The sequence below is a fragment of the Monodon monoceros genome, unplaced genomic scaffold (genome assembly GCF_005190385.1).
Source record: "Monodon monoceros isolate NGI ecotype Baffin Bay Population unplaced genomic scaffold, NGI_Narwhal_1 Super_Scaffold_18, whole genome shotgun sequence".
NCBI lineage: Eukaryota > Metazoa > Chordata > Mammalia > Artiodactyla > Monodontidae > Monodon > Monodon monoceros.
Genome location: NW_021703774.1, coordinates 99,124,422 through 99,145,790, shown reverse-complemented (window position 1 = coordinate 99,145,790; position 21,369 = coordinate 99,124,422). Strand labels below are relative to the sequence as shown.

General features: G+C 47.8%; 1 protein-coding gene across 7 annotated transcripts in view; it reads right to left on the bottom strand.

Moving 5' to 3' along the window:
- Positions 1 to 21,369, bottom strand: part of BCAR3 (BCAR3 adaptor protein, NSP family member) — a 153,156-nt gene that overhangs the window by 22,816 nt on the left and 108,971 nt on the right. For 5 of the 7 annotated variants that reach the window (XM_029229526.1, XM_029229527.1, XM_029229528.1 and 2 more), the window contains 3 exons: positions 6,661 to 6,789; positions 3,770 to 4,212; positions 456 to 559 (listed from right to left, as the gene is read on the bottom strand). In XM_029229526.1, coding sequence (XP_029085359.1) covers positions 456 to 559; positions 3,770 to 4,212; positions 6,661 to 6,789 — 676 coding nt within the window. The other 2 variants (XM_029229529.1, XM_029229530.1) reach the window with 2 other exon arrangements.

Genomic DNA, 21,369 nt, shown 5'->3' with positions numbered 1-21,369 from the left:
GAAGAGGGGTCTCTACCAGGAGCCCCAGGACTGACCCACTCACCATCTGCCCAGGGAGGAGACTAAGGGGGAGGTGCATTCGTTATGAAGACCACCAGTTAGCAACTGGGCTTAGAATCAGGAAACCTGGGTTCAAATGCTGGCTTCACCACTTACTAGACAGAAGGATCTAGGCAGATCACTTCATATCTGCACCTCAGTTTTCTCAGCCACAAAGACGATAACCATGCCCACCTTGAAGGCTTGTTATGAGGCTTAAAAGCTAGCGCCCAGAAAGCGTCCAGCTCAGTGATTTGCATCTGGATATAGTTCTACAAACCCCTCATCCTACAGCCTGCAGACATGGAGTCTTCTGTCATTCCCAAATTAGGTGACCGGATGGGGCAGGGGAAGCAGCCTGAAGGAAGTCAGGGAAACACTGTCACCCTCTCCCTCCCAATTTCCCAAAGACCTACCAATTGGCAGGTAACTTTCCGACTGGTGGGCTTTGAGGGACAAGGCTCTTCTGTCCTGCATGTGATCCAGGCAGGCTGGCTGGCTACCACTCTTCTCTCTATTTCTGAAGCAAAAGACAAGTGGGGCAGGAACATGTCATTAAATCGTAAAACCTTTAGGCAACGTCATGGAAAGTTTAAAAAAAAAAAAAGATTGCTCAGAATGAGAGTGCTCCCGCACAGCCTAAGAGTAAAGGAATGTCTGGTGGAGGGTGGAAATTACTGATGGGGGTGATTAGTACGTGACTCTGCCGTGGGCTCCGACCCTGTGTCCCCAGGACCAATCCAGTTAGGTCCTAGGCTGCCTCCTCTGAGCCTTTCCATCCTGTTGAGCAGATCAGGGTAAAGGTTTCAAGATACTCTCAGGAAAATCTGAGGAACTGGAATGTGTACTTTTAACGGTGCCTAAAATTACTTACAGACCCAGAAGGAAAGACTTGTGTAACTAACATGCATTCTCCACCAGGCCTCACAGTGCCACGGTTAGGAAGGAAGCTGTGCGGCAGTTTCCATTTCAGTGCAGATCTCAGCGTCCCCCAGATAACCTGCAGGGTTGCCCGAGGAGTCTGTCCTACGCATCTAGGAGGATCCCACAGCCAGCCTCCTCGGGACGAGTTGGGAAAAGGGACTTGGCGGGGTCACCAAGCAGCGGCTGCGAGGCACGGAGCACAGCCGCACAGGGAAAGGTGGAACGAAACAACAAGATCAGCTAGCATTCCTCTGTCCCTTGCCAATCCAGACCGGGAATTTCTCTAATTAGCACCAAAGAACAGAATTTCTCTTTTGCTAAGACAGAAAGCACTGCACCAGCCAAGTTGTAATGAACTTTAATCGGCCTCCCCCTCTCCAGCGCCCCCGACAAGCTTATGTTACAGACATCACCAAGTTCTTTCCTACCTTTGCAAGCACCAAAGAAATAAAACAAAACAAACCACCCCAAACTTCCAGCGACAGAGAAATTCCAGCAACCCCTCAGAGATAAAGCAGGGCAGAGGGCAAATTCCAAAAGGCAGTAGCTTCAGCGAGGCGATATTTAAGCAGTGATCACCGCCAGCGGTCGGACACCACGGCCCCATCACCGGCCCGGAATGCAACCTGGCAGAGCGCACGCCTATGCCGGCGGCGGGTAGCCAACCAGCAGGCCCGACGTCAGGGAAGGTGTGGAGCCGCTGACGCAGAGGGGCAGGGCTTCGGGGCATCTTCCGTGCTGAGCCCATGCCACCCCTACCATTAGGCGTCTCTGGGCCTGCAACCTGTGCCAATGGGTGACAAGGCTTAGGGAGCTCTGCTCTCAAAGGGCAATCCGAAGAGTGGCTCTGTTAGGTTTGTATCGTCGACTTAGTGACTTTCTCAGCCTTTCTTTTATTTCTTATCTTTAAAAAAACAAACAAAAAAAATCTGTATTTTAAATCCAGGCTGCTGAGGGCTGACCAGGCGGCCTTCCTCCCCAGCACCGTTCCTGGCAGGGGTTCTGTGGGTCATCCTGGCTCTGTTCACGACACTGACTGCCTGCTCACCAGTTCAGCAGCCAACCCCGCCCACCACGAAAGAAACAGGAGAGGCCCCCTTTTAATATTTTAAGGGATCTCACTTCCGATCTTATTACCATGAAAAGGAGAATTTCTAAATGTCAGCTCTTGCCTCCTTCCCTGCAACTGCCCTGAGTCCTGCATTCTACTGCTCTCCAGAAAACAATAATTACTAGGATTATGAACACTCACCTAGCACTTTCTACGGGCCGGCACTGTTCGAAGCACTTTGCAGATCTTAAACCATTTAACCCTCAGAAGCCCCACCTTTCCAAGAAACTGAGGCCCAGAGGAGGTAAGTAGCTTGTCCAGGGTTGACCAGGTCAGGGGTGGACCAGCGTTGGAGGGCAGGCGGCAGGGTCCACCGCCAGACGCTGACTAACATCTACCAGAGCTTCCTAGTAGCACACAGCCGTCATTCGTATTACTCAGAGTCCTGTATTTTGCTTCTGAATTTTTGCAGTCTAGAGATTACAGTTTATGACATTTCCTCCTGGCCCAGAAAGAAAACCAGTGAGTGGAATAAAATATGTTGTGCAAGCTTGGACGCCAGGGAGCTGGAGAAGGGGAGCCGTGTAACTGAGGGGCTGGGACCCTACCATGCCTGCCTCTTGCCTGCTTTCCTGTCCTGACAGCTAGATAATAGGCACAAGGCCTCCTCTCTCCATGAGAGACAGGTCCTGTATTAACACAGGGCACGCCACTCATAGTCAACAGCGGGGCGCCTCAGCGCGGCCTCCACTTCTCTGAACTCTTCTCCCCGAGATCCCCCGAGGGTCAGACTGCAGCCCCCGGGCTCTTGACGTCTCCTGTCTTAGGAATCTCGTCTGTTCCGACCTAGTCAACCACCCTCTCCCTTTGGACCAAGCCTTCATCTAAGCCTTCAGGCCTAACTTCCCTCCTGAACCCCAGAACTGTTGCTGGACACTGGCCCTCAGCAAGCCCACAGTCGCATCTCAGATGGAACAACTGGTTTTTCCTCCGAAGTCCACGCTCTCCGGTCCCTCCCGCGGTATCTGACTTGCCCTTCTCCACCTTCCCCTCACGCAGAAGAGCCTGGGGAAGGCTGGTTCTGAGTCTCCTGACCCTCGCCCTACCCCACCCGCACAGCCTGACCCTCCGCGGCTCACTAGCTACTATCCCTGCCCTCCCCTTCCTCACTCCTCTCGCACAGCGCTGTCCCGGCCAATTCTTGGGACATCCTGTTCCCCACATTGAGTCTCTGAGGCTCCTCCAATCCCCTAGCCTGGCATTAAGGTCTCCCCGATCTGGTGGGGGTCAGTCACCTCCCTAAACCTCCCCCTGGCAGCCCCCTGCACAGCTGCACCCTGTGTTCCCGCTCCACCAGTTTCCTCACTCCGAGCAACACTCGCCCCTTTTCTAGCTCTACTCTTCTGCTCATGCTGAGCGCCCCCCCCCCCCCCGGGAATACCCTTCCCTTTGCAGCATCTATCCACATCTTCCCTAGCCTTCAGACTAGCCGGAATCCTTACCTCCTTCGCTGGGAGGTCTCTCCCAGTCAGCCGTCCCCTTCCTCAGCAACTGCATCATTTATTTTTGGCACCAACTCAATTGGGAACTAATCACGCACTGCCTTGTGACAGTTATTCCAATGACACTTGACATTCTTCTTAACGTCGTTCATGGTTCTTCTGCTCCTGGGGGAGCACGCCCGCCTAGCTAAGACTGGTCCCGGCCAGAGGGTCCCCCACACTCCCAACAGCGACCCAGGAGGCCCTGACCCACCTGAGGAGGTTGCCCCTGGGCAAGCTCTGCTCTCGGGCCTGGGGGCTGCCCATGGTGAGGCTCAGCCTCTTGGCCACGTCCGGCCTTCCCTCGACGAGGCTGCCCTCCTGGGCCTGGCCGGGGGAGGTGCCGTACTGCTCCTCCAGGCACCGCAGGGGCACCGTCCTGTTGATGGGCTGGAAGATGATGGCTCCGCTCTGCTGGGAGATGGGCCGCCGGTTGCCCACATAGCAGCGCACCAGGCCGGGGATGGAGTCGAAGCTCTCCATCTCAAACTGGTACTGCACTCGGCTGTAGGCCTCACTGAGCCGCAGGACCGTCCGGCGGATCTTGAAGTGCTGAGGGAGGTTCTTCCACTGGCAGGTCAGGACAAAGTTTCCGGGGCTGGACAGAGAATCACGAACCAGGAAGTCACCGTCTCGCTGCACGAGGTTTTCTGACACCTTTGGGACAAAACGGTGCATGAGGAGTAGGCAAGGCAAGCTTAGCTGCGCTGCTCCCCACTTCTTTGGGCCAACAGAGGACAATGCTATTATGTCTCTTCTTCCTCAGTCGGCTCTTTGTCAAATGCCAAATTCTTAGAAGACCCACTAATTCATTTAAGAGCTATTTGCTGATCACCTACTATGTGCCAAGTACTACTGTAGGCACTGCGTTTACAGCAGTGAATGAAGCCGACGAGAGTCCCCGCTACCTCAGAGCTTCTGTTTTTAGTGGACAGCTTCTATTTTAGTGAAGACAAACAAGCAACAGGTACGGTATGTCAGATGTTGTAAAGTTAAGGAAGAAGTAAATCAGGATGAGGGCTGTCCTCTTAAATACTGTGGTTAGGAGGGTATCACGAGGAGATGATATTTATGCAGACCTGAAGGATATGAAGTGATGGAAAATAAATAAGAAAATTTGTGTCTGGTGGGTCTGATTCTCCGCCTTCCCCCAACAATCGGAGGAGGGTGTTTGTTGTCATCTACGAGTCACCCTCAGAGCCCTCTCCTAAGACAGCCCTCTCCAGGCCTGGTCGATGGGGGAGGAGGGTCCACATGCAGGTGGAGTCCAGGCACTGTGGAATCGACCCTTGAGTGTGGTTCTGGGCACACCGATTACTCTGGAGGGCCTGGAACAAAGAGGGCCAGGTCTCTCATCTCACAATGTTATTGGGAAGATTATATACCTGCATACATACTATATGCAAAGCACTAGTACAGTGCCTGGAACATAGCAGATGCTAAAAAAATCACTAGCTATAATGATGCTGACGTTTATAATAAAAGGAGAATTTATACTGTGCTGTAGTATGGTTGTTCCTGTAGCTAATCTGCCTGGGTTTGCATTCTGGCTCGTCTGGGTGACAAGTTACATGGACAAGTTACACTCAGGTTACATCAGCTGTAAAACGGGGATAATATCACCTACAGGATAGCTATAAAGGTTTAAAGGACTAAAGTGTTGGCTATAACTATCGTTATTATTGTCACAGTCTTTAGTTATACAATCGGGAGTGATGTATAGCTGAAAATTCACACTCATGGCAAATGGGAAACAAATTTTATGATCACGATAAGGAGAATGATGGCGGTGACAGACATCAGATTTATAAACTTTGATAAGTTTTCTAGGACATGCCAACATTTGATCAGCTAGCTTAGAATAGTATGCTACCATGGTTACCTTAAAATTGCATCTTAGCCTTAAAAATGTTTTCACACAGAAATTCCATTTCTTGGAATTGAGCCTGAGGAAATAATTATAGTCATGAACACAGTAGTTATCTTCAAGGATGTTGGGGAGAGTGCCCAAAACAGAATGCAGAAAGCGTACAGTGGACACAGACAATGGAGACTGGTGTAGGAGAACATTTCAGAGCAGGAGAAAATTCCCAGGAAATATCATTAAGGGAAGAAAGTGGGCTGCAAAGTTATATGCAGCATGAGCTCATACTTGATTTGGAAAAGTCTGGCAGGATTTATATCGAAATGTTCATAGTGGTTATCTCCAGAAGGGAGAATTACAGGTAAGAGTTTAATTTTCTTCTTTTTACTCTATTTTCTACAATCGATTTTACACTAAAAGAAGAAAAAAAAAACAAAGTTAGAATCAGGATTATTTCTTTGATGGTGCTGAGAAAGCTGCTACATTAAAAAAAAACATTCACAACATGATACCCTTCCCTCACCCTCAGCCACCCCTCTCCTGTCACGCTGTCCTGCGTGACTGGTCAGATCAGGTTACAGTAAAAACCCAAGGGAAGCTCTATACCTCAATTCTGCACTTATTCTATTTTTCAATTTCTATACTATTAAATACAAAAACATCATTCACGGCTATGGCCCAAAGGACTAGCACACAAAGTACATTCTGGCCATGAGTCTGTGGTCGCTGGTATGATTCCTCTTCTTTCCCACCCCCCCCCCCCCCGGGCCAGGGGCCGGGGAGGGGCGGGATGGAGAGTGGATAAGTGCCAGCCCCACTAGGGCACAGGCGGCCTTGTCGCTCTGGGTCACCCACCCTGATGATACCCCCTCTTCACCTGAAATTAAACCACTGCCTTGGGAAGGAAGCAGGCTCCACAGGGTATGAGGCTGCAGGCAGTCGGCCAAGAGTTCAATTATCTGAACCACAGCCCAGCCTGATATTCCCTTAGGTATCACCCTGCGTTGCTGCCTCCTGCCTGCGCCTTGTTTACAGAACCACAGAACAGCTGCTCTCCCTTCATCCACTCACCGGCCACGGGGAAACGTACTTTGGATTCCTGACCTTAGCTCTTCTCAAGGTCTCCTTAGAGACGCGCCTACGTTAAGTCACCACAGGCCACCCTGTAGTAGTGCGCTCTGGCTGAACCGGGGCTTGCGCCTGGTAGCCTTGGGCCTGTGACCCTGCGCGGGGGCGGGTACCTGTCGGGGGATGCGGCCGTGGTACCAGGCATGGCTGCGCAAGTCCTCGCTGCTCAGCAGCAGCTCCTCTTCCAGCTCCTTCTTCAGCCTCTCCTGGGTCCTGTCCATGACGTGCCTCTCCTTGGAGAACTGCAACACAGGGTCACCAGTGATCTCCCAGCCTGCTGGGGCCTTGAGCCCAGGCCAGCCGGCTGGAGACGCCGGCCTTGCGGTCGGCTGCTTTGCTAATCAAACCAGTATATGCCCAAAGCCCTGGTCAGGTAGAGGAGCCTGGATAATGATTACAATTAGCTGTGAACTTTCATTTCTCTGGCTGCAGAGAGGGTGTAGTAAAATTTTCACCTGCACTCGGGGACTATGATAGGAGAATAAGCCAAGCCGCTCCTTTTATCAGTCTACTCGGGTAGCAGCTGAAAACATGGGGAGCAGGGCAGGGGGCGCCAGGGAGAGATGTGCCAGGCCACCCAGAGAGCTTCCTCATTCTCCTTCAGAGCTGTCCTAACGCAGAGCTGGGAAGGACAGAGTCCCAGCCGGCCCATGGTCCCAGGCCTGCAGGACAGTGCTGCCCAAAGTGCAGTCCCAGGGCTGTCGTGATGGCTCTGAATTCTTTGCTACCGGCAAACTCCAGTTCAGGACCGAGTTTGCCTTTAGAAACGTTTACAGCAATTGGACAGAGTAATGTCTCTTGAATCTACTAACAGAAGTCTGAGTTTGTATTTTGTATGTGATTTTAATTTCATTTTTCTGCTATCTCATTTTTTACGACAGATTGGAAAAGGAAACTTAAATCAAAACAAAGAACTGGCTCTTCACCTCAAGTAGTTTGAGAATCACTGAATCTAGGTCACTGCACAGCGGCCGGGACAGGAGTTCTGGGTGGGTAACACTTGTTCCGGGTTCAATTTAGAACCCACGCCCACTTACAACATGTGAACTGAACTTGGACACCTGCCTGGTTCCCAGCAAAACTGGGCTCAGGGACTGTGGCTGAAGGTCATATGAGCAGGAAAAGGCTGTGTCCTTGTGTTTTCTCAACTTCCCCAGCTGGGCCTCAAAGGCCTGTAGGAATCACAAAACTATCCTCATCACACTGCCCTGTACCTTAGCAAGGAAAGAGCCCCCCAGACCTCCTCCACTCAAGAAGAAGAAAAAGACCTGGGATCTTATAGCTGGATTCTTATCCTCAGCCCACGAGGGCACTGGCCGCAGAATGACTCCCGGGCTGTTTTCAAGGTGGGGCTCTGGCTTACTAATTATTTACTTCTCCCTCCACCTCTTCCCCACCACTCTTCTCACAGTGCAGGACCCCCACCCCCCACCCCGGAGTGTTTGACAGATGAGCTGAATTCCTATCAAAGAGATACTGATGTTGGCTGCCCACAGCGCCCGCAGGCATTATTAGCACTGATGTTTGACACTGTCGGCTTCGAGCATTAATTATGTACAGGTACATCTGAAGACAGCTCGTTGGGAAGACCTGAGTGCAGAATGTAGATTGTCAACCAGGCCGCATCTGCTATTTGTTTATTGTCTGTCTTGCCTCCTGCTAGGTAATAAGCTTCCCGAGACCAGAAGCCCATCTGCCTTCTCCCCTGCTGCCTTCGGGCAGTGCCTGAACACAATGGTTACTGCGTACTCACTGAATGAACAAATAACCCAATGTCTATGACTTTTCTTAGTTATGGAGGTTCTCCTGTTTCCTCTCAAATTATTTGAAGCCCTGGTTTAACCGGGCGGGTTGCCACACAGCTAAAGGATGACTGACATTCCTCAGTCTTTCTCTCTTATAGGGAGATGTGACCACGTGGCTAAGTTTTGGCCAAGGAAGGGTAAACTGCCATGTTGGTGGGACTTCCAAGCTGAGATATGATGGCCGGAGCTGCAAAACCATCCTGGATAATGAGGAAGAGGCCAAACCATAGGAATAGGCGAGCAGAAGGCCTGAACGAGCCCAGGTTCCTCACAACGGTGAGGCCAACACCCCGGCCCTGGACTGTCGGCCTCCAGGTCTTCCATGTGATCTTTTAGCTTTTTTAAGCCTGTTATTTTGGGTGTTCCTGTCACTGGCAGCTGAGCTAAATCCTAACCGATACTGTGACCCTGGCCTCTCTTTAGCCACCCTGACAGTCTGTACACCTAGCCTAGATTCCTTGTGCCGAGTCCTGGGTCCCCTTCTTCTTGGTCTGAGCTCTGAAAATGCAGCAACCAGCAGGTCCTATCCTCTGTGTAACCCTCCACTGAAACTGTGTTCGCCCAGACCCTGAAAGCTATCCCCGTACTCTCCTTGCTCCCTGATAGCCAACACCCAGGCCACGTCCCATCCTCCACCCCCTCTCTCTTTCTCAGCATCTCATAAACATCAAAGGTCTTCTGTAGCATTTTATATGGGACAATCTTTTACTTCAGGTTTTGAGATAATATTGTTTTGCACTTGTTACCAAAAAAAAAAATATATATATATATATCAGTTCTCGTTACTTCTGTCCTAACTCCTTAGAGGAAAGTCCACAATTACTGTTCTCTCCCCCTGCAGACGCGGGAGCTGGGGCACTCTAGGGAAGTACCTAGAGAAGAGAGAAAAGATCCATAAGACTGACCCTCTCACATAATCTGGGACAGAAGACCAGACTTTAGAAAATATGCCCTTAAGCTCTTGCATAATTTGTGAAAAGTTAGGGGGTCACACAGTTGTCCAGACTTGTATTTTAAACGGGGAAGAGGAGAAGGGAAAGGGAGGGAGATGAAGAGGGAGGGGGTGGAGGGGGAGGGGGTGGGAGGAAGGGAGGGAGCCAGAGCCAGAGAGAGCAAGAATTGCAAAGGGCTCTTCATTTCAAGCTAGTGAGGGCTGGTTCTACTGCATTAAAAGGAGCCAAGGGGGCCGCTGGGAGCTTCTGTGTCTACAGATCATGTGGGCAATGTCTCCCAAACAACTGAAGAGGCAATTCAGAAGTCACCCACATATGGTCACTCTCATGATCAGAGTGGGTATTTGGGAGAGGATGCCTTCTAGAACTTTCACTTATTGTTTTAATCACATATATTAACGCAACTTTTATTTTTCCCAGGTGCCTATTTTATGACAGCTCGACCTTGCTGACTCTGATTTTGCCGCTGTAGGTAGGTACTTTGATGCGTTGTCAACCCCGTGGTTGGTGAGGGGTGACCATATAAGAAAGCAGTTTACACTGGATGGAAGTGCAGTACTCACTGACCTGACCTTATGTTCTTCAACTGCCAGAGAAAGCAAGAAAATAATTACAAATAATCGATCTCTCAAACAAATGCTATAAATGTTACTAATGACCACCTTATAGTAACACAAAGTTTTCTTCAAGCTCAAATTCTCTTAACTATTTGCTCCTAAATTTGAACTTCATTCCTGGAAGATAAGTCTGATTCTTTGTTTCTCCAGCCTCTTATCTTGAGGGGAGGAGGTGGCAGCGAGGGGAGGCCAGAGATGGAATAGGGTTTCACTGCACCAACACGGGCCCTGGCCATCCTGAGCTCCACCACACACAGCAGCTGGGGCACAACCTCCGGAGGAAGGGAAGCTGCTAGGCTTTGGATCAAGAACATTCTGCCACAAGTCTTGCCAGGTTCATTCCAGGGACCAAATCCACCCACAGCCACCATAAGAGAAGGATGCAGGCTGGACACGTATCTTCTACTCCAAGTCTTGCCTGAGTCTGATCCATCAGAGATTTGAAAGCAGTCCTTTTTTTGGGGGGGGGGTGTAAAAAAATGTGCTATGTATGTAAATTAAGTAATAAGTATACCTTGAGCAGGAAAGAAAGGAAAGAAGAAAGGGAGGGAGGGATGGAGGCAGGGCTTAGTAACTACTGTGTCACGGTTACCCACTCACATGGCTCCACTTCTAAAACTTCTTCCAGTCCCAGTCATTGGCTCTGGGGTCTGAGACGAGAGGTAGGTAAACGGATAACAACAGCAAATGAGGGGATGGATGAGGCCCACAACTGTCCAACCGAATTGAAGTTTAGCCAGAAAATTCATAAATTACTATCACTGTTGCTTTTCATGGAAATCTGAGTCTAGCTACTACTTTCCTACTGCCAGCATTTTCATAACCCTGACGTCAACGGATGTTATAGCACAGTGTTTAAGAGCTCAGGCCAGCCTGCCCCCTCCATCCATAGGCCACTGTGCCACTCACCAGCTGTGTGGCTCTGGGCAAGTGACTTTACCTCTCTGTAGAGCTCCTGGTCTGCAAAATGGGGATAATAACATATGAGGACAGGTTACTAGGGATGAAATGGATCAATATCCATAAAGCGCTTATGACATACCGTGGTACACAGACGGCGCAAACTGTTAACTGTTTTTATAGGCCTATATCAGAATGCCATTCACCTGGTTAAATAAAATGAACAGTTTGCGTTTGAGGTGTTTAAGGTCTGATGCACAGGCATGGTGGGTGGGTCAGTATTTGGGAGGAAAGCAGCCTGGTACTTGTTTAAGTGCCCACTGGCTACCTCAATCCTCTTCAGAAGCCCGCTGTCCACCTGCCCCAGGCCCTCTGGTCCGGTTTCACGGCCAGGACCAGTCCTAGCTTGCTGAGGCCGCCTCCGAAAATCGTTCTAATCTGGAATGAACATCTCTGGAGCCCCACACCGCAGGCAAGTCTGATCTTGACAGGCTGGAATAGCTGGAGCCCAGGAGATGGTTGGAAAACACATTCTGGAGGCACAGAGCCAGCTCCACCGACGTGCTGGGAACCTTGATTAACAAGGAAACCCACATTTCAACAGTTCTCTGAGGAAGAAAAAGCTGTTCCAGCCCAGGGAGGAATGGAGCTCAGGGTCTCCTCTTGCAACGGCTGTGTGATGTGCGATCCTGCATTTCAAATCAGGCACAACAATGGGACCCAGACTCTCCGGAGGTTTGTGTTCCTAAGTCCGGGGGAAGAGGGACGCGTGCTCACCACCATCGGTGGGAAAGCCCCAGAGCCGCTGTGGGAGACCATTGAGAGGATTAGGAAAAGATGGCATCTGCATTGTAACTAATATTTTATTCTCTCCCTGTGTGGAAGGAAAGCTTCCCAGTTCCCACAGAATTTTAAATTGTGCAAATCACCAAGAAAGACCGCATCCCCAGGCTGGGAGCTGTGGATGGAAAGGAAAAGACTGCGGAGGCACCATCTTGGGGCCAACAACAATGGTGACCAAGCAGTTTGCCAACCCTCAGGCTGCTGGCGGGTGATGACAGGCTGGGTCCCTACCCTCAGGAGGGCACATTCTCCTAGAAGCCCACACAGGGACTAGTTTAACACATCCCTGAGCTCTGGAGACAGAATGCTGGGATCTCATCCCTGCCCCTACAGCTCCTTAGCCTGGGCAAGTTACGCCACCTCTTTATCCTTTGGTTTTCCCATGTCAAAAAGGCCCCATATGGGGTGGGGGGGGGTAGGAAGGAGAAGATGGGGTATCAGGGTTGGCCCTTGAGGATAAAACTTGAGAACAGTAAGGGTGCTTTGGGCATGTGAGCTAAGAGCAGGTGGGCCTGGTCAGATAAAGGCGCTGTCTGGGGAGGAGAGGGCTACAGCAGGCGGAGCCTCTCCCCCTAACACCCCAAGCACCCGTTTTCTCTCCCCAGGAGAGCTCCATCTTTTCTCTAAGTATGTGGTTCAAAACTACCTCCCTGGACATTGCTGGCTGGCCTGGCTAAGTCCCTGACCCAAGCTGGCCTAACCAAATTTCTTCCTGGGATCTTTCTAAGGGAACTGAGTGAAGGACACCCTACCTGCTTGTGAAAACGTCATGAGACTGGAAGAATGGAGGTTGCTTCACCTTATGTTGACCAGACTGGGCTGAGAGAATGAAGTCACTGTGCAAAGAGAAGAGAAGGAGGAGATGGCAGGGTCCGAGCGGCACACACATCCCTAACCCCAGCTGATCATGTTAACTGGCAAACTCCCCTGATACCTCAGTTAGTTTGTGCTGGACTCCTGTCACTTGTGACCAGAGAAGTCCTGACCCAGGAAGGCAGAGATCAGACAGAGGGGCACTGTAGACTGAGAGGTTAGACCTTCACACTCCAGACGCTGAAGGCCATTGACACTTTCTGCCCGGGAAGGCAACAGGTACAAAAAAAAGATGCTTTCGGACGGATCAATCTGGCTGCGGTGAGCAGAAGGGACTGGATGGGGCCGGGGTCAGCGGCACGAGGCCAGCTCAGAGTCTTCTGAAATGTGCTGATGATGCCCGAATCCCCATCTCCAGCCTTCAGGGCTGCTGCTGTGGCAGGGATATTTACCAGAATCCACTGCAGAGCTCAGATGCCGATACGGATAAATGGGACTCATCTTTTCTGCAAAGCCTGCTCTTCTCCTTTCCCAGTCATTGGCACCTCCACTGCCCTCATTACTCAAACTAGAACCCTCAGAACTGGCTTCCACTGATCAAGAAATTCCTGATTATACCTCTCACCAAGGCCCATTCTAATCCCCGTGGAGGTTATCATGTCCTGTTCTCCCTGAACTTTCACAATAGCCTCCTGACAATTTCCCTAACCCCATGTCTAGTGCTACAACCCACCACCTACAAAGCCACAGATCATCATATCCTCAGAGACTTTAGTCAAGGGGTGCCCCAGCTAGGGCTGACATGAGATCCAGAGTCTCTTCTAGCCCCTCCTCCCCCAAAATGGATCGGCTTCTTATGTCTGGTTTTCACTCTCCCAGGGCTCAGACCTGGCCCATAAGGGACACAGACCCCCATAGCCCTCTCCTGCCAGATCCCTGAGCTTTGAACACATTACATTCCTTGAAGCCCAGTGAGCTGATGCACCACTCTTGCTATATACTGACACCTCGTACAGGGATCCAGGTCTGAATTTGCTAGGAGGCCCAGGTCACGAGAAGGCTGTGGATGCCTATGTGAGGCATCTTTGTGGGTCCCCAGAAATAAGTGGCAGAGGCTTGACAGATGGGGGAGATGGGCAAGGGTACTGCCATTATGCAGTGGGTCCATGAGTGGGGTCCATGAGTCAGCAGATTTGGGGCATTAAAGTTTTTTGGACTTTATTTAAAGGGTCCACATGTTCCAAAGGGCTCACAGTATCCTACACATAAAACCCAAAGGCAGGAGATGCCCTTCTCCATCTGGCCCTGAGCTCCCTTTCTGAGGCACACTGACACAGGGCCCTGGTCACAGGACCTTCTACAGCTTCATGGACACACAGTCCCTTATGTCCCTCCTCCATGCCTTCTCTCATGGTCCAGAGACAGTGACCCACCTGCAGATGCCACTGTGTATCCTCGCTGGAGCCCAAGCTGGGGGATGGGGAGAGGCCAGAGGGGAGTTGGATGAGGCAGGCAGGGCCTTGAAGGCCATGCTGAATTAGTCTGATTTTATCAAAGGGGGCAGGGAATCCACCAACACACTCTACACAGTGGGGGCAATGCAGTCTGCCAGGCATGAGCTCCTTGAGGGCAGAGGCCATGGCTTACTTGCTTTGGGCTCCCAGAGCCTGGTGGCTAGCACGCAGCAGGTACCCAGTAAACACCTACTGATTGGAACCATGTTTGCCATTTCACCCTCCGTGTGGCATCTTCCTTGCCACTGGGTGGGGAGAAAAAGAAAGAGTTTGGAGGTTGGTCAAGAACAGGTGACAAAAAACAGAGTCATAGGTCAATGGAACAGAATAGAGAGCCCAGAAATGAACCTACCCTTGTGTGGGCAATTAATCTATGACCAAGAGGCAAGAATATACAACGGAGGAAAGACAACCTCTTCAGTAAATGGTGTTGGGAAAACTGGACAGCTATATGCAAAAGAATCAAACCGGACTACTTTCTCATGCCATATACAAAAATAAACTCAAATGGATTAAAGACTTACATGGGAGACCTGAAACCATAAAACTTCTAGAAGAAAACATAGGCAGTACATTCCTAGACATCGGTCTTCGTAACATATTTTTGGATATGTCTCCTCAGGCAAGGGAAACAAAAGCAAAAATAAACAAATGGGACTACATCAAACTACAAGGCTTTGCACAATGATGGAAACCATCAACAAAATGAAAAGGCTGCCTATTGAAGAGAAGATATTTGCAAACGATATGCCTGAGAAGGGGCTAATATCCAAAATATACAGAGACCTCATACAACTCAAGGGCAAAAGACCAAACAACCTGATTTTAAAAAACGGGCAGAGGATCTAGATAAACATTTTTCTGAAGAAGACATACAGATGGCCAACAGGTACGTGAAAAGATGCTCAACATCACAAATCATCAGGGAAATGCAACTCAAAACCACAATGAGATATCACCTCACACCTGTCAGAATGGCTATTATTAAAAAGACAACAAATAATAAGCGTTGGTGAGGATGTGGAGAAAAGGGAATCCTCATGCACTGTTGGTGGGAATGTAAATTAATGCAGCCACTATGGAAAACAGTACGGAGATTCCTCAAGAAATTTAAAATAGAACTACCATGTGATCCTGCAATTCCACTCCTGGGTATTTATCTGAAGAAAACTAAAACACTGATTAGAAAAAATATATGCACCACTATGTTCACAGCAGTATTATTTACAATAGTCAAGATATGGAAGCAACCTTAGTGCCCATCAATAGATGAATGGATAAAAAAGATCTGGCATATATACACAATGGAATATTACTCAGCCATAAAAGAGAATGAAATCTTGCCATTTGACACAACATGGATGGACCTAGAGGGGGTATCATGCTAAGTGAGATAAGTCAGACAAAAAAAGACAAATACTGTATGATTTCACTTATATGTAGAATCTAAAAAACAAAACAAGGAACAAACATAACAGAAACGGACTCACAGATACAGAGAACAAACAGGTGGTTGTCAGAAGGGAGTGGGGTTGGGGGATGAGAGAAATAGGTGAGGAAGATTAAGAGGTACAAACTTCCAGCTGCAAAATAAATGAGTCAGGGGATGAAATGTACAGTGTGGGGAATATAGTCAATAATTATGTAATATCTTTGTATGGTGACAGATGGTAACCAAACTTATGGTAATCATTATGAATGTAGAGAAGTATCAAATCACTATGTTACATAACAGGAATTAACAGAGTGTTGTAGGTCAATTATACTTCAAAAACAAACAAACTCATAGAAAAAGAGATCAGATTTGTGGTTACCAGAGGTGGAGGGGGGGGAGGGGGAATTGGATGAAGGAGTCAAAAGGCACAAACTTCCAGTTATAAGATAAATAAGTCCTAGGGATGTAACGTACAACATGATCAATATACTTAACTCTACTGCACATTACATATGAAAGGTGTTAAGAGAGTAAATCCTAGAGTTCTCATCACAAGGAAAACAATATATTTTTTCTATTTCTCTAATTTTCTATCTACAGGAGATGATGTTCACTAAACTTATTGTGATCATTTCACGACGTATGGAAGTCAAATTGTTATGCTGTACACTTTAAATTTAACAGTTCTGTATGTCAGTTATACCTCAATAAAACTGGAAAAAAAAAAAGAACAGGTGATCCTGACCACCTTTCTAGACTTCTCTTGTGTCTGTCTGCACCTGGGAGTAATAGCGCCCACTTCACAGGACTACCTGACCTGATGCACCTGGAATTAAAAAAAAAAAAGGAACTGGCACAGTGCCTGGCACACGGTAGGTGCTCATGTGGAGCAACGTAGAATTTGAACGCTCTAAAGATGCTTCTTAGCTAAAAAATAGAAAGTTACTTCACTAAAGAGTTTTTTTTAAAACGAATTATACAACCCATCAGAAGGTTTGAGAGATATTTGGTCTTTGAGAATTTATCAATAGTTCTGATGGAATAAAAAAAGCTAGAAGTTGGAACTACCAATTTCTACTTAGGCGTAGGTATGTTTATTCTGTTTATTTCAGTTCCAAGCCAACAGTTGCTGGGGTTTTGAGCAGCACTAAATGGTTCCATCTGTGCAGGGTGACGCGTCACTGAGCACCTGTAAGAAGGCACTTTCCCTCGGCGGCACGCGTCTCAGTACTAACATGCACACGTGGTTACTCCAGCCGGCCACACCTCCACAGCACACAGGACAGAGTGGCAGCATGAGAGTGTAAGAAAGTTGTGTGTTTTGCACGAGGGCTGAGACGTCCTGGTACAGAGGTGATGCGTCCTTCAGGGCTTTGGAGGCTTAGTCATCAATATGTTTTTTTGTTGAATTTTTAAGGTTAGGATGATTTTCTAGTCATTCATTCTATGAACAAGGTTGGGAATTAACTTGCTTGAAATAAAAAAAGGAGGATGGGAATGTGTGCAAGAAAAGAGGAAGGGAGGGAGCAAGCTTCTGAGCTATTCTGTCCTAGTTCAGAGTGTCGGGCCACAACACCCAGAAAGCTATCAGGCTCTCAGACAAAAGCTTCTCTCTTCTGCCCTGGGCCGCTTTACTCAACTGAGGGAGAGGTCCACAAAAGTCCAGGCCACTCATCGGGTTGTACCAAACAACTCCACAGGTCATGTTTTTCCATAAATCTCATCCAGAAATTATGATCACAAACAAAATTGTAAGTCCGACTGCATGTAAAATTGGTCTAATTTCTCAGCAAAGACCATGTCCTCTGATGAGCCGATGGGAAACCCCTCTGAGTCTGCTGTGAACTGCCCCCAGGTGGCCAGGGCAATGCCAGAGTCTGGAAAGACCCTCATCTCAGATCCACTGAACTCCAGCAAGACATGTGATGACGTGACAGCTGTGCCATCTCGAACCCTAACGAATGCTGTAAACACATGAAGAGGTGGAGCTCCTCCATCCTGGAAAACGCACACTTTTGATCACCAATACAGGAGTATTCTGAAGCCTCACCAAGCCTCTTAGCATCCAGGGTTGGCTTACAAGTAAGCCCGCCTAAAAATGAGCTTCTTTGGAGATTTCAGAAACTCAGACCCTTTGAAACACTGCCTTGTGCTGAATTTTAAGCAGTGGACCAGTTTATGACCAAATTCCAAAGTATATCAAGGGCTTTCAGAGATCCAAGTGGTATTTTTACTGTGGAAAACCTGCATAAATTGATCACGAAGCCACAGAATGAATAAATCCCAATTACTTCTGCCACTCTTAACCCTGACCACAGGCTGAAAAACAAGAATCCACTTCTCCACCGGTTTCAGGCCCAACAATTTCTAGTACAAACCTTCAACTGTTTTAATCTGAGGTAGAATAGGATGAAACGGGATGGCATTGTGGCAACCCTAAGGCCTTGAAATGAAACTATTCATATATTGCGTTCTGTGCCACCTTTGACTGACACTCGCTGGCTTTATGGCTTGCCTAAAAATATTTTATTATAATCCAAAGATAAGTGAAGAAAGGCTTGAATTTACTAATCCAACTTTTCCCACTGGGGTGGCTAGGCTAGACAAATATAGTTTCTCATGCTAATAACTGTGATTAAAGTCAAAGTCTTTACTTAAGTAAAGAATTAATTTGTAACTAAAAGTCCAAAGAGAAAAAATGTCAAATTCAAATTTTATATCTCCTATTTGGTAGACAAAAGCAAATGGTGGCATGGGCAGCTGGGCATTTCAGCCTGGCCCAGAGCAGCGGGGGGTGGCCACACCGTGGCCTGGCCATTGGCTCCGGGATGTGTACAACAGGAGGGACATTATATCTAAGGAGGGGCCCTTCGTAAACAGCCATTGAAAATTTGTATACCACAGCCGCCTGGCAGGTGGCAATAGAGCACCTTGAGGTAAGGGTGCCTAATTCTAATTCACACAAGGTACTCTGTGGGCCAGCAGGGAAAGGCCCTGAGCTGTCCTGGAGGCTCTCTGCCTGTTAGGTGTTGGGCTCTTGACAAATGGGGACCTCTGGTCTCACTTGGGCCCCTTGCCTCTCAGCCTGCTCCTTTCAATCCTGAGATTAAAGCTCAGTGACGCAGTCTTTGGAGGCAGCTTCCTAACCCACACAGTACTTCACCCTGTTGGCCAAAGTTCTGCAGAAACAATCAGGTAGTTAGTTGTTTTTTTTTTAATTTTTGGTTGCGTCCGGTCTCAGTTGCGGCACGCAGGATCTTTCGTTGTGGCTCGCGGGCTCCAGAGCACGCAGGCTCAGTGGTTACGGTGGCCAGACTTAGCTGCCCCGTGGCGTGTGGGTCCTTAAGTTCCCCGACCAGGGATCGAACCTATGTCCCCTGCATTGGAAGGAGGATGCTTAACCACTGGACCACCAGGGAAGTCCCAGGTAATCAGTTTTAAATCAAGAGCTTGATAGTCACTGGAACACTGTGCCTTTGATTAAACACAAGGACTTACCAAGTGCCTGCTGTGCCGCTCGGCCTCCTAGGCTAGACCTGAGGGGAGATGCAGACATGAGTAAGAAATATTCCATGGCCTGACATGGGCTACAGAGCCTCTTTGAGGAGACGAGACATCCGAAGGGAATGAACAGTAATAAATCACAAGTTGTTTTGCTGAAGTTCTCAGTGTTTATCTTCTTTGAGGTCAGTGAGGGCCTTTGGCTCCTTCTGAGAAAGGACTCAGTAGCAAAGAGATTTCATAAAATTTCAATAAGTTTCGGCGTTCTGAAACACTTCAATTAATTTGCTGCTAACGTTTAAGTTCCTTGAAGATATAAATTCCTCTTTTCTAAATCCTAGAAAGAATCTCATCTTCAGCAAAGATTCTACAGATGGGTTTTGATGCCATTTTACCATTTTATAATTAAACCTGAGTAATTTATCACACTTTACATCAGATTCTCACTCCAGTGCCATTAAAAACTGATTTGCAATTTGCTGTTAAATTAAGATGCTTCATTTTTTTACTTTGTGTGATTTTCCTTTTCACAGACAAATGATGATACAGGGGCCGTCAGACACTAGCACAGATAGGAAAATGCCATCAACCCCCCCAGAGAGCCCAAGTCCAAGAGATTTCATTTTATTCATTATCAAATCTTATCAAATGCTTATTAAAAGAGGCTCAGAAACCATGAATAAGAAACATGAAGAGGATATCTGTGGAACTCCGTCCTTATCAAGGTTCTGTGAAATTCGCATTAAAATTCTGCTTTCCATATGTGTAAATGAAAAAAGACTAATTTTAATTTGTGCAGACTGGAGACTTAACGCAGCGTACTCTCTAAGCAGGCAGCAGTAACTTAATCCTCCATTCCAAACTAATTACATTAGAATCATTCTGATTGGGACCCACGGCTCCCTTTGATGTTAAACTCCTGTTGCCTTTCATCCACAATCATTCTCTGGGCAAGATCTTCCCCACACCCTCCCGTCCTGCTAGGTCATGAAGCTATTGCTTTTGAAGTTCAATTTTATTTTGATGAAACACCAAGGGACTGAAAATTATTTTTCACTGAAGGAGGCTGATTTCGGTCTGAAAACTGCAGGAAGAATTCTAAGTGTGACAGAATGTAGCACATCCAACAAACACCAAGAATAGCGTTTTTCCTTCACAAAGGTTACTCACATGTGAAACAACTTGCTGAATGCACTCATTACACCATAAGCTCTCCTCTCCTCCCGCTCCCTCCCCTGGCCCCAGTGGGTTTGTCCATCATGTTTCTTACCCTTTTGACAAAGCATTACCCAGGGGCTCACTCAGTGCTCAACTCCAAGGGGGTCTCACCTTTCTCTGGTAATAGATAAACTGAAACACGATAAGATTTTCAACAAGCCATTTGTTAACATCCTGCCCTGCTGAAATCTACGGCGGGTACCCTCCCCTCTAGATCAAATGTAGGTGGTCACTTCCTGAAGCAGACATCTAAATCACCCCCATGAGGCAGCCCTGTATTCTGATTCTTCCCAGTGAGAAGTTGGATGTGCCACACTTACGATGAAGGCTGAAGGTCACTGGTTGCACTTAATCCTTTATTGGGTGAGTGAAATGAAGGGCTTCAAATAAAAGCCAAGTACCAGTTCGACCGATGAAAACCTCCTCTAAACTGCTTTGCTCCCTTTAACGGTGTCCTCAAGTGACTTCCGATAACACCTCTCTCTCACACACACACAAGCTAAATAAGACAACGCAAGTGAAATATTAATCGCTCCGTCTGGCAGTGAGATTCCATTCAGTAAGAGTAGTGTTTTGTTAACATCTACGGCGAATGAAAAAACAGAGACTGCCCTGGCTAAGGCAGACCGAGGATAAGGGTTTGAAGACCAGCTGACCAAATTTCAGAACACACAAAGAGAGCCAAACCAGAAATCTTTACCATTGGTAATTCAAGCTTGTTAATTCAACATCTTAATTCAAATTATGAGTGATGTGGAACACAGCTGTTCACCAAAATGGATGCCCTATTTCCTCTGCAGTAAGAATATCAGAAAATAAAAATCAACTTAATTTAAATACTATCCTTTTCGAAAACAAAAAAACCACCCCAAACCCCAATTCTATCCTTTCCTTAAATTCACCTCAAATGCATGAGGCATTACTGAATAAACAAAATGCATTGTGATTGAAAAACACTAGGAGATGTAATTGGAAGGAAAAACGAGATATGCCAAACACGTGGAAGAAAATCCAAAGATTCAGAAAGCCCTTCAGTGTGCCGGTGGAATAAATGACTTTCCAAATTCTCTCTTTGCAAAACAGTACGTGACTAACAACTGTCTCAGAAAGTGCATTATAGATCAGAGCTAAGTACGGAGTAGGTTTTCAGTAAAACTAAATGACTCATCACAAAATGGGTTTTGGCCAAGCATCGACTTCACTGCTTCCAATATACACCTCAC